At 40.5% G+C, this 12,016-nt stretch overlaps 1 protein-coding gene across 1 annotated transcript in view; it reads right to left on the bottom strand.

Moving 5' to 3' along the window:
• Positions 1 to 11,459, bottom strand: part of rnf13 (ring finger protein 13) — a 51,061-nt gene extending 39,602 nt beyond the window's left edge. The window contains exons 1-3 of the mRNA XM_030049325.1: positions 11,282 to 11,459; positions 7,618 to 7,842; positions 7,009 to 7,089 (exon numbers count right to left, since the gene is read on the bottom strand). Of these exons, the coding sequence (XP_029905185.1) occupies positions 7,009 to 7,089; positions 7,618 to 7,731 (195 nt within the window). The 5' untranslated portion in view covers positions 7,732 to 7,842; positions 11,282 to 11,459. The remainder of the gene's footprint in view (positions 1 to 7,008; positions 7,090 to 7,617; positions 7,843 to 11,281) is intronic.
• Positions 11,460 to 12,016: the final 557 nt, after the last annotated feature.

The raw sequence follows: 12,016 nt of genomic DNA on the forward strand, positions 1-12,016 counted from the left end.
GCATGTCAGAGAAATGCAAGTAGCTGAGGAGTAATGTTTTTTTACAATCTGGCCTTCCGGTTGAAATTCCAGGAAGGGTCATGAGGTCACCAAAGTCGACAGGGCACATCCTCTGGGTAGCATGAGTGTGCTTTCCAAATTTCGTGTCAATCTGTCAAATACTTTTTCATATTTGAAATTCTGGCCTAAGCACAATGCTAGATGAAAGCATCTTGTGGTCACCAAAATAAAATATCTCTGTAAAGCAGTAATGTGCTAAGCAAATTTCAGAGCAAGATTAGTGGGTCTAGACCATTATTGGTGTGAGGCAATCGTCTAACATTTTGAATTCTTTATTTTTTTTCTGTGCTTGACCAGCATCGTTAAGAATTATATGGCAAGGATTAACTACTTTTGAGATTTTGAGATGTATTGCCTCGAAGGAAGATGTTGAACAGACAGACTGATGGACATGCGGACAGACAGATAGTCAAATGTTATTCAGTGTTCATTCAGTACACATGCATCCTATCAGAGAAGAAAAGCCTCAGAGCTGGCATTTAGACCATGAAGGGACACCAAACCTCTCCACTGAAAACCAGACTCTTGGTGGTTAAGAGGGTCAGCAGTTCCTTGAAGGACAGTGATCAAAACTACCTACTCAACAGCAGAAGAAACACTGGCATGCATTATTGCTCAACCTCAACCTGTCATTTTGTTAGCCAACGATGTAAAATGCCTTCTGTCTTTCAAAAAGTTCTAATACTTGTTTTGTTGTTTTACTAGCCATCATCTCATGTTTGAGCTAAACTCTTCAGAATCACACTTCCCTCACTCCTGTTCTTTCTATTTCTCTCCAGTCAAATCAATCAGATATGCATCAGTGTCACAAGATGAAATACAACTCTTTATGTATTAGGGATGGGCACGCGTAATGTTTTCCCAGATCGAGTGATCGCATTGATTACTCAAGGGGGATGATTCCTTGTGGAGAGAAATTTATTGTTAGCACACATCTTGTCGTAGCAGCAATAACAATGATACAATATAACCGATGCGTAATGCTTTCTTTTTTTCTTTTTTTTTTTTTTTAATAAAATCAAAACAGTCACAGTTACTAATTGATAAAAAGAATTAAGAATTTCCAACTAACAAAATGTTGTAACAAAAAAGCATTAAGTAATAGGCCTATTAATTACACACCAAATGCAACGAGATCAAAACAAAAAACAGGTATAAGCAACAGTATCATGTGACAAGACTACACAGTAGTGAAGCGTGGATTGTAGTTATAACCACAATTACTGTGGAGAATCCTCAGATCGGGTGGTTGGGGTCATAAAAATTAACATTCTGATTAACAGCAGATGGGTTGCAGGTTGATGAAAAAAATTCTTGAGTTTATTAAATACTTGCAGCAATCCCCCCCGCAGCAGAAACAATAAGCACATCACCCTATTAAGAGAGAGGCTGTGTGCAATAGTCCTGTCAAGTTTGTAACTACAGTTTTTAGTTTTGCTGCTTAAATGTCTCTCAGTATTTGCTGCACTGACATTACTGCTTGCATGGAAACATTTACAATTACTGAAAGCAGCCGCTCTAATCTTTAAAGTAAATCGTTAAGAACACACTCATACATCACTTCAACATACAATAAAAAAAAAAAAATCTCCTATAAAGCTTGTGCTGCTAGACATCATTTTAAAAAAGCAACATAGCCTACAGGGCCATGTAGAGGTAGAGTGAAACATCCATGTCCAAACTCTGAGCATGCCACTCAGCACTGAACCTAAATTTCTTGTTCTTAGTGGTTGATAGCAGTGGAAGTGGTGAAGAAAGTCTTTAGGCAGCAGGTGCAGGAACTAGTGAGTCTGGCGACTAAATAACAATAAAAATAATGGTAATTTTAGGAAGCATGGGAGCTACAGCAAGTCTACAAAAATCTACATATCTGCAAATCTCAATTAAGGTAGGTGAAAGGCTCTGCAGCACATGATTAAGAGTGACAACATAGGTGTATTGACCAAATAGTGCAGCTGTAAATCACAGCATCTGTTTGAAACAACTCCCTGACTGGCTCACCCAGACAGGCGCAATGTGGGTGGGGTAGGGAAGGGTTAGTTTAAAGTGCAAGGATCGAGTTTAGCCTTCAGGGACTAGGGCAGGGCGTCTGCATGGCACATGGCCTCCCTGGCCTGGATACACACTGGCAGCCAAAGCAGAAGAGTGGGTGAAAAATGCCTGGGCTGGGAGCCAGATGGATACAAAGGGAAGGGCAAAAAAAGGAGGCAGGGATGGAGAAAAGGAGACAGAGAGAGTAGCAGGAGATGCAAAGATGGAAAAAGGGAATAGGAGATTAGATGAGAATATGAGAGAGAGCATGTGGGACAGAGAGAATAAGCCATTGCTCGGCTTTCATAACTGTAAGTCTTACATAAGACACACACACACACACACACACACACACACACACACACACACAAAGACTCAGATGCACACACAGAGCAACAAGACTGTGTGTCATGACCCCCGCTCTTCGCCAGGACTGAGGTAATGCATTACTAACAGTCTAACAACAAACCACACTTTAGTATGAACCCATAGCAACACAGACACAAACACACACGTGCACGCACACACATGCACACACATTTGACTGACTATACTTCCATTGAATATATGCATTACCTAATCCTGAACTAACTCATAAAATAAGTGAGAATAAGGAAACCCCACTTAGCAAAAGTGACCTACTCCGACTCTGTTTGAACTGAAACTGTCTATCACAAGAAGGGGAACACAACACACACACACACACACACACACACACACAGGGACATTTTGTTCAACACAGCAGGTGGCAGCAGCAGAAGCAGCGCCGTCACTGACACCCTGCTGCCTGAAGGTGATTGAATGCTAAATGTGTGCGTGCAGTTTCATTCCAAAACGAGACATCCACCATTTGACAGATGTGATGCCAAAACACAAGTGATAGCACAAAATAAAATATAGCAGGTTACATATTGCAATTCTTAGTGTGATGAAATGATCCTTGCAGACTGGATCCTATATCATTTAGAGATTGTGACTGATAAGCCTCTCTAATGAGTTCTGTTTCCATAATGGACCTACACGGCAGTGCTCTGCGAACACATGTATTCATTTTAGCAGGGTCTTCTGTCGGTCATGTGCCTCGCACTGTCCACTTTGCTCTGTGCGTTATGTCCTTATCCCAACAGCATACTGATGCTGTTGGGATAACGTACCATGGCACAATATCTGTTGTTCACGCTGCCAGATAAACCTTTTTCACCGTAGCCATTTTGACATGAAATAGCAGGGCAGACACAGGTATTATTAAAGACATTAATTAAGGTTCTGTTACATTTGGGTCTATGGAACAGAATCCTAAGTAATGTCATTCCCAACACCTCTGTTTACCCTGGTATATCATTTTAAAATGGCTGCTGTGAAAAAGTTCTGTTATAAGCAAAGTACTATGAGATTAATGAGCTAAACTAAAACAGGGAGTGCTCCACAATGTCAATGCACTGTAATTCCAACCATGCATGGTATAAACGCACCCTTATTGTGGCTTTAGTGTCTGAAAGACACAGTGACCCTCTGGTCTCTGCTACACCCCTGCCAACTGGTTCAACCTGTTAGGTTATAATACAGGCCAGTCACACAACAAATGCAGCAGGGCTGTCTGTGTTTACGTGGGACACACAGTCTATTGGGGGTGAAAACAAAATGACCTTATAATGGCCAGATAATTTAAACTAAAAAAAAAATACTATCAAATGTCACCTTAAATCACATGTGCTCATTGTTTTACTGACCAGTGATAACCCCTTCATAAGTGTGTGACATGTTGTAATTGATGATAAAATAGTACTGACTAACAATGTGATCATATATTAGAATTAGAATAAAGACATACTCAAGTATATTTATTTATTATTTTTAGCCAATATTACAGTATCATGCAAAAATATTTTACACCCCTTATGAAGTAATAATAACAATGTGTGTAATAATGTGAGGTTATTACATTATTAAGGAGGATTACATTGACATTTTGGCGCTCAACTTCTTCCACCTCCTTTGCGCAACTTCATTTAAACTTTACAATGTTTGTCTCCTTTCTTAAAATGTTTGTCTTCTTTCAGACATTATCTTTATTCTCTGGAGTTAGAGTTAATAATTTTTATATACTATTATATTATATTATTTATTGCATTATCTGTTGCTACAAACCACCATTTTGTTTTCTCAGTGAGGAAGAGGTGATGATCTTTTGTCACTTTTCCAGCGTGGCAGCATGTCCCTCATAAGCACTGGTAACCTTTCAAAATCCTCAATAATAAACCTCTTTCAGCTGAGCTGAGAGACAGGGGTATTACCCTACAATCTGGTGCAAAGTGAACTGGAGAATGGATGATGGCAAGATAAAAAGCCTAAAATCGTGAATGATAGGGTGTAGCAACAGCTTCATAAAACAGAATCTCCAATGGAAATAAAAAAAAAAAAAAAAAGCTTTGAAAGAAAACACGGGCTGTGCCCCTAAAATCAGTCCACCGCTTGTATTACTTTACAGCACAAAACAGACTGCTTTATGGCGCAAAACAGAAGGTGGGTGCAGTTCTTCCAGCAAATAATGGATCTTAAGTCTTCAGAGCTTCTGGCAATAGCAGAAGGTGGAACAAGTTGAAGGCCAACAGAAAAAAAAAATCAATCAATAAATCAATAAATCAGTAAAATAAATACACAAAAAAAGCTGCCACAGCAGCCATTCTGACATAGCAGGTAAACACAGGTGTTACCAATGATTAATTAAGGTTCTGTTGCATTTAAGTATAGCAGTGCCTTTACAGTGAATCAGTACGAACAAAGCAGGACCCTGGCTCTGTTACAGCTGAATGGAACTGAAACTGTTTTTTTTATATTTTAGAGGCTGTTGCACCTGGTATTAACATCCCTCCTGAGAAATCTCAACATAAGCTGACACCTCTAAGTATAGGTGAAATCTCTCTGTCTCTCTCCCTGTCTGTCTCGCCCTCTACCTCTCCTCTCCTCTCCCTCTCTCTCCTCTCTCTCACCCTCTCCCTAATGTTACATGTTTATTTGCAGAGCGGGAAAGTGAGATCCTAACACAAGTGGGCAGGCGAGACGCATTTGGAGATGCATGTTGATGCCAGGTGTGTATGGACGGACTGACAGCTGTCCACTTGTATTCAGATTTCTCAGGATGATTGTTAAGATCAAGTGGTATGGTTACATAATATATATACTGTATGTTGTATGCATACTATCTATATATAGATATAAATATATATCCATATATCTATATATCAAAATGCCTGTTAACAGTAATTATTCCAAGGTATCACAACTAATTTGATGATAAATGTGGCATGTACCATGTTTTTTACGTTCAAATAAACCAATAGGCTAATATGACTATCCAAAAGGACTTGCCCCAACACACACACAAATGCACACATACACAAACACACAGTATCCCCAAGTATTTTGCTAGCAGCTAGCTAGTGCGTGCCAAAAGCCTTCATAGAACAACAAGCGGGCTCTTGACTTGGGAGAGCGCCACAATGGCCAGCTTAGATGGCAGACATGAATCATCCCTACTGTTTGGAAGCTGTGTGGGTCACCCATGGGGTGAGGCACAGAAACATCACAACACTGGGACTTATTACAAAGCCTCAGTGGTCAGATAACCCAGCACAGAGCAGCAGTTTCACTATAGTACTCACTGGTTTTAAGCTCCATTCTGCAATAGCAACCGAATTAAACATCAGGTTGTGCTTTAAGTAGTTTATTATGGTTGTCTTTTTTGCATAGTTAACTGCTGCAACTACTGACTATTTCATTCTGAAAGAGGATAAGAATAAAGAATAGGAATTGCATTTATTCATCCTTATTTATTTCTTTACTTTCATTGTTTTTTCTCAATTTTCTCAATTAAACTCCTCTGACCTTGCAGTGAGGCAAAAGTGCGGAGAATCTAAACTGATTTACATCCAGACTGTATCTGAGTGAAATGTAGCAGTGATGAACATTACATACAATAGAAAGTTTTGCTCTTGTACTTCCTCCAGTGACACACTGACAGGGTTATTAGGTCTGCAATCATGAGCAGACTATTTTATCACAGTTTCAATTTCAGTCCTTGCACTTTGTTCCAAGCTCAATAAAATGTCTGCTAACACTGTAATTGGTGGTATAATTTGCAATAACTTGAGTCTATATCAGGCATATTGAAATGGCTACTTGCAGGCCACATCCAGCCAAGGAGCAACTTCCACGTGGCCCAGCGAGCTGGAATTAAATAGGCTATTTTCATAGCTATTTTCTATTTTAACTGGAGTATTACTTTATAAAAAATATTTGTTCATGGCAATGTTATTGTGTAGCCGACATGGTTAAAGAACTGCAGGCATGGTCTAAAATCCATAAGGCTTACGGATTTAAAATTTGGCATTACCAAAAGATAAACCAAGACTTTCAATAGGCCGCTGAAAACGCCTGGCCCATCCACATTTCCAGTTGAATGTGTAACTGAGTAGCCCTGGTCTATATTTATTGTATGACGGTGCAGATGTAATAATTTGAACAAAGCTGTTGGGACTAATGTTTGTAAGCAACTTCAGTTTATCATGCTCCACTCTTGCATGTAGCTTTACTGTGGTTCAACTTCTTCAAAGGTGAAATAAAACTTTAGACTTTGAATTTTTTTGATAACTTTTATTTTTTTTTCTTATTCTTTACTTAATAATTACTCCCTTAAAAAGCAAAGTGCAGCCACACCTGCTTGCTCTCTCAAAGGTTTTCATGGTTATTCTTAACTCAGTGCAGTCGGAAAGTTGACTCGTGTCTGTAAACAATCCAAGCAGATACCATAAAACCTTAGTAATGATTTGTAGGGGCTTGTAGTAAAAGCCAGATAGTACTAATCTATGTCTTTATGTCAGCCGGCCTGTGAATGACCTCTGATCCTTGCACACTCACCTTCAGTCCATCACTGGGCAGCCGATAGCCGAAGCGTGCAGGCAGGTCATCAAAGTTCCCTGTTTTGTTGTCAAATGAGTACTGAAAGAGGGGGAAATTTTCATGAGTTTTTTTTACACAAAGGTGACTGGCTGATGGCTAGGAACTTAATGTAGACAGTCAGCAAATTCTGTTGTCATGGCAACAGAAACTAATAGAAACACAAGTGATAAAAACTTAATTTGTTCCCTTATACAGTCACTCAACTGATTAATGTCTCAGCATATGACACAGAAAATACCAGAATCAAAACTTACTGAATCAGGGAGTAAAATACTTTTTTAAATTAGATATTTATGTATTTTACTTTGATAGATTTACAAAAAATATATATAAAACATGTTTTCACAAAAATGAGCAGTAGTTTGTGTGGCTTGTTGACAAAAAATTCCAATTTAATCCATTTTGAATTCAAACTACATCATCACAAAATACAGACAAAGTTAAGAGGTGTCATTATTTTTAAATGAATATATGCATGCCTATATGTATATAAATATATATAATTAATTTTGTTGTTTTATTCCTATGGTTGCATAGACTCTGTGTATATGTGTAAGAACAACTCACAGCAGTGATGTCAGCCTCAACAGGCAGCAGGTTGAGGAAGGCAAAGAGCTGCACGGTGAAGATGGTGTAGATCTGCGTGGCCGACAGCATCAGCATGCCCAGGGACAGGAGCATCTTGGCATCACGTTGCGAGGCTCACGCACATACACACGCACTCGCATACACACACAACTGCACACACCGGCCTGCAAAGAGACCCCCGTACACCACCTGGTGCTGTCACACCTACGAGAGACACAGATTTGACACAAAACACAGTCTATGTCAACGCATACATGAGTATATAAATGAAGTAAAACTAAATATGCACCAAAAAAGTCTTTACAAGGATACAAGGATAACTGAAAACATAAATTTCCCTCAAATTTAAACTCTCAAATACTGCACAAGTGCCTCACAGATGTAGTGATGAGGGAAGACCGGGCCATAAATAGACCACGAGTAACACTCAGAGGGTGTTTCAGGCAGTATCTTTTTTTCTTTTCAGTGTCTCCAGGCCCTGTTTGATAGGTTGTGCAGACTACTTTACTAGACTACTAGATATATGCATCTTGGACTGGGCACCAGCACATTCTCTCTTGGATTCTGTTTCACTCACTCTTTGTACTTTCTCAAAAAAGTGAAGAAAGGAGTGGAATGCACACTCCTAGGGGAAAAGAAAAAGAAAAAGAGTGAGTGAGGTCATTCTTTCAGTCATCATTTTCACCAGTCTATTGCCTAGGCCCATCATGAGGCCTATCTGGCTGCTACATGAGTCAAGGCTGCATGTTCACAGTGTGTGTTCGGTCTCTTAGCCAGCCAACAGGCTTGTACACACAGAAATGGGCTGCAGGCATAAGGGGTGCAGGCACACAAAGGCCTTCAGATATAAGGGGAGCATGTGATCGTGAAAGGAGATGACCTATAGGCTGCTGTTAGACCACTAAGCCACACTGTCAACTGAGCTGTGTTTTGACGCTGAAATGAGCTGGTTATGTTGTGTGTGTTGGTAGACAGTGAAAAAGGCTCCCAAATCAAATCCATCTTTAAAGGGTTAAAAGATGCCATTCTTCTGAAATGCACAACGACACAAAGCTAAGAGACCCAGCCAAAACTTATTAAGCTAATATTCCTATTATGTAATACGGCAATACAATCCGCAGCCTTGCTTAAACAGATGGAGACAGTGTTATTCAGAGAGCAAAGACGCAAATCAGGAAAACAAAGTCAGGTGATGTGATGACATTGCTTCTGTTGAACTTGGGCTGCTAATATTGATGTGCAGTGTCTGTAGAACATTTTACTACAGTGGTAGCTCGGGTGAATTAGGCGTTTCGCCATGCCTTACAGGATCTGTTTTACCTTGATAGACATGCTGTGATTGTTGAAGTGCTCACCTGCTTTGCATTCTAATGTCCATCTCATCTCTTGTTTAAAACAAGTGCAAAGCAGAAAATACAAGCCCAAATATAAGTTATGGGGGACCCTTTTGTTACAATGGCTGATGGATTCTTAAAATCACCAACTGGGCATTTCATTCAAATGTTTGATACACATCTGTAAGACCCACAAAGTTTGCCAGTACTGGCTGCTGGCTAGCATTTATTTCTGGTATATCTTCAGCTAGACATAGTGCGTCACACGTGTGCAAGTTTCACCCATGACATGACTCTTTTTTAACTGACTAATGGGTGTGGATACAAACAGTTAATCACTTCCTCACCAGCCAAAATATTTTAGCACAGAAAGGAGCCCCCGAGTTGAGTTTTACTTGCCATTTACTTTGGTTTACTGCCTATCATTTTATAGGCCACACTAGCAACCCTGCAGAGGGTTTCACATCAAATATGCAAGTTCACAGCAGTGCTGTAGCCTTCTGTACCCTCTCCCTATCTCTCACTGACATCACAGCAATGCCTCACATCTGCCTAAAAAGAGAGCGCTCGGCTGGTTACGTAACCTTCCATCCCTCCTGTCCCACTGATGCGGCCTTATCCCACAACACAAGCCTTGAGAGCCTGACCACCTCTAATATAGCATGTGGCTATGCAAGGGTGTAACCTAATTTCTCAGTCAGATCAAAAAATAGCTCTGAAGTGCGTGCTGCTATCACTGGTGGAGCGTGCTACTTTCTTGTGCATGTCTGTTTGTTTCAAGTGTTTGGAAGCAGCCTTTGAGTTACCAGAGGAGGGTTTGGAAAGACAGTGATCATCAGCTTATGCCCTGCCCAGGTTTAATGCTAGTGTAATTTTGTCAGCTGAGGATGCACTCAGGAAGGAACTGCATACCATCATGAACCATTAGGGGTGGGGGAAAAACTGATTCACTTCAGTATCATGATTTTTTTTTTACGATTTTTTAATTAGATTTTTTTAAATTACTGAATTAAAGTAAAGATATTAGTATCATATGAAACTAGACGACCTAAGGAATCTGTTGGTATGCATGTCATGCTAAGCTGGCAGGATGGTGGTTAAAATCAGTCCAAAGTTAGGCTACATTTTGCAGGGGGAAATCTGGCATGGCCTTTTTCAAAGGGGTCCCTTGACCTCTGACATCCAGCTCTCTGAATGAAAATGGGTTCTCTGGGCAGCCACGGCTCTCCCCTTTGCAGACATGCCCACCTCATGCTAATGCCATGCAGTTTGGGCCACAAACCCTGCAGTCCAAATGTGTTGTTTTGGCCTGCTGTAAAATGGTGTATTTGTACATACTGGACAGTCATGGAGTTGCATCAGTTGGCTTTGACTGGAAAGCTGAGACTCTTGTGGATTCAATGAGCCACATTTGATTCATGTGTGATGATGTTAGGCCCCACATCAGCCATTTCATTGGAGTCAGACCATTTTTTAAACTAGAGATAAATGCATACACCTGTCATGACCATTCAGATAACCAGAGCCACATGAAACTTTACATCCACAAACCAGAGGATGATTCAAAAAACAAAAATCGCAAGAAATTTCAACATCAAATAGCAATACTTGAAGAACAGCAATAATTAAAAATCACAATACTATCAAGTATCGTGATAGCATTGAATCGGGAGGTGAGATAAGCATGTTGTCCCTGCCCTGAACCAAAGTCTATATTATAGATGGGTAATCGTAATTAACCAAGCCCTAACCATGATGCTGCAATGGTGGAAATTCACTGCTTTACAATAGAAACATCATCTGCACAAAATGGGAAGTGAAAGCAGCATGACTGGCGACAGCTGCAAAGATGCTGAGTAACTTATCCCATGACAACGTCTCTACCTACCGCCAGTCACACCTCCGTACGACCAAAGGCCGACGTCAGCCGGCTGTTGTGGGTTGTTAAAGCTTATGACTTACAGGAAAAGACAAAACAAGAGCTCCACGTCTGAGTCGTAAATCAGAAAATCTAATTGAATCACGCAAAACGTAGCTAACTACCTAACTAGGTTACGTGGGAAACAGCCCCGACTCAACAAATCGAACAGACAGTGCCAGCATGAAGAGGTTTAAGATATGATTAAAAGGTTATCATTTGGAAAATCAGTTGGGAGCCTGTCAAAGCCGACATATATATATATAAATATATAAAGGGAGAGCCTGAGGTGGGCAGCTGCGGAAACGGAGCGTCCTGTACCCGACTTAGCACCATGCTAGGCTAACCAACGGCTAGCACAACTGTTAGCTGCCTCGCCGCGGATTCTTACCTTTAAAACTGTCACAACTTTTGTCTCGTCTGGGAATTCAGCCGCGGCCACTGACATCACCGTGTTTCACTGCGTGTGCAGCGGGAAATACACAGCGCCGAGGATGTGGCAGCGCTTCATTCCGTTTGGACGGCGGATCAGTGCGACAGAGTGTCAACATTAATCCGCTCGCTAGCTTCTTCATGTGAGAGCGCAAACTTCCGCCACTTGCACGCGCCCCCTCGCGCAAACACTCCGCCTCTGATTGGACAAGAAATCAGTCACTCATCTTATTCCGGAAGTGGTTCCAGACGTAAACACATCCACGTGACGGTCCAAACAACCATTTACTGCCTTTTACAGTCACATGAACCGCATGGGCTGGTCCGCGACCCTATATTTACACCTTTATTGATGTTGCAGGAGTTTATTTATTTTTGAATATTATCAGCAATGAGGCAGGCGGTTGCTAGAGTGACCCGTCACAAGAGATATGTGTTGAAATGTACAAGTAAACGCCTGTGCTGCTTGATTTGACAACATCAGGAGGTATTAATAAAGCACTTTGGAAATCAATCAATCAATCCATCACTCCATCAATAAACGGATGGACTGAAAAAAGACGTACGAATTATCAAGTAAATAAACAAACCAACAAATGAATCAATTAAAAAAATAGATGGTAAAATACATTAATGTAGTAGTAAATCAGTTTGATAATGCAGTTTGTTAGCTGGATTCATAAAACGTTTTTCA

The sequence above is a fragment of the Myripristis murdjan genome, chromosome 4, assembly GCF_902150065.1.
Source record: "Myripristis murdjan chromosome 4, fMyrMur1.1, whole genome shotgun sequence".
In the NCBI taxonomy this organism is placed as follows: Eukaryota; Metazoa; Chordata; class Actinopteri; order Holocentriformes; family Holocentridae; genus Myripristis; species Myripristis murdjan.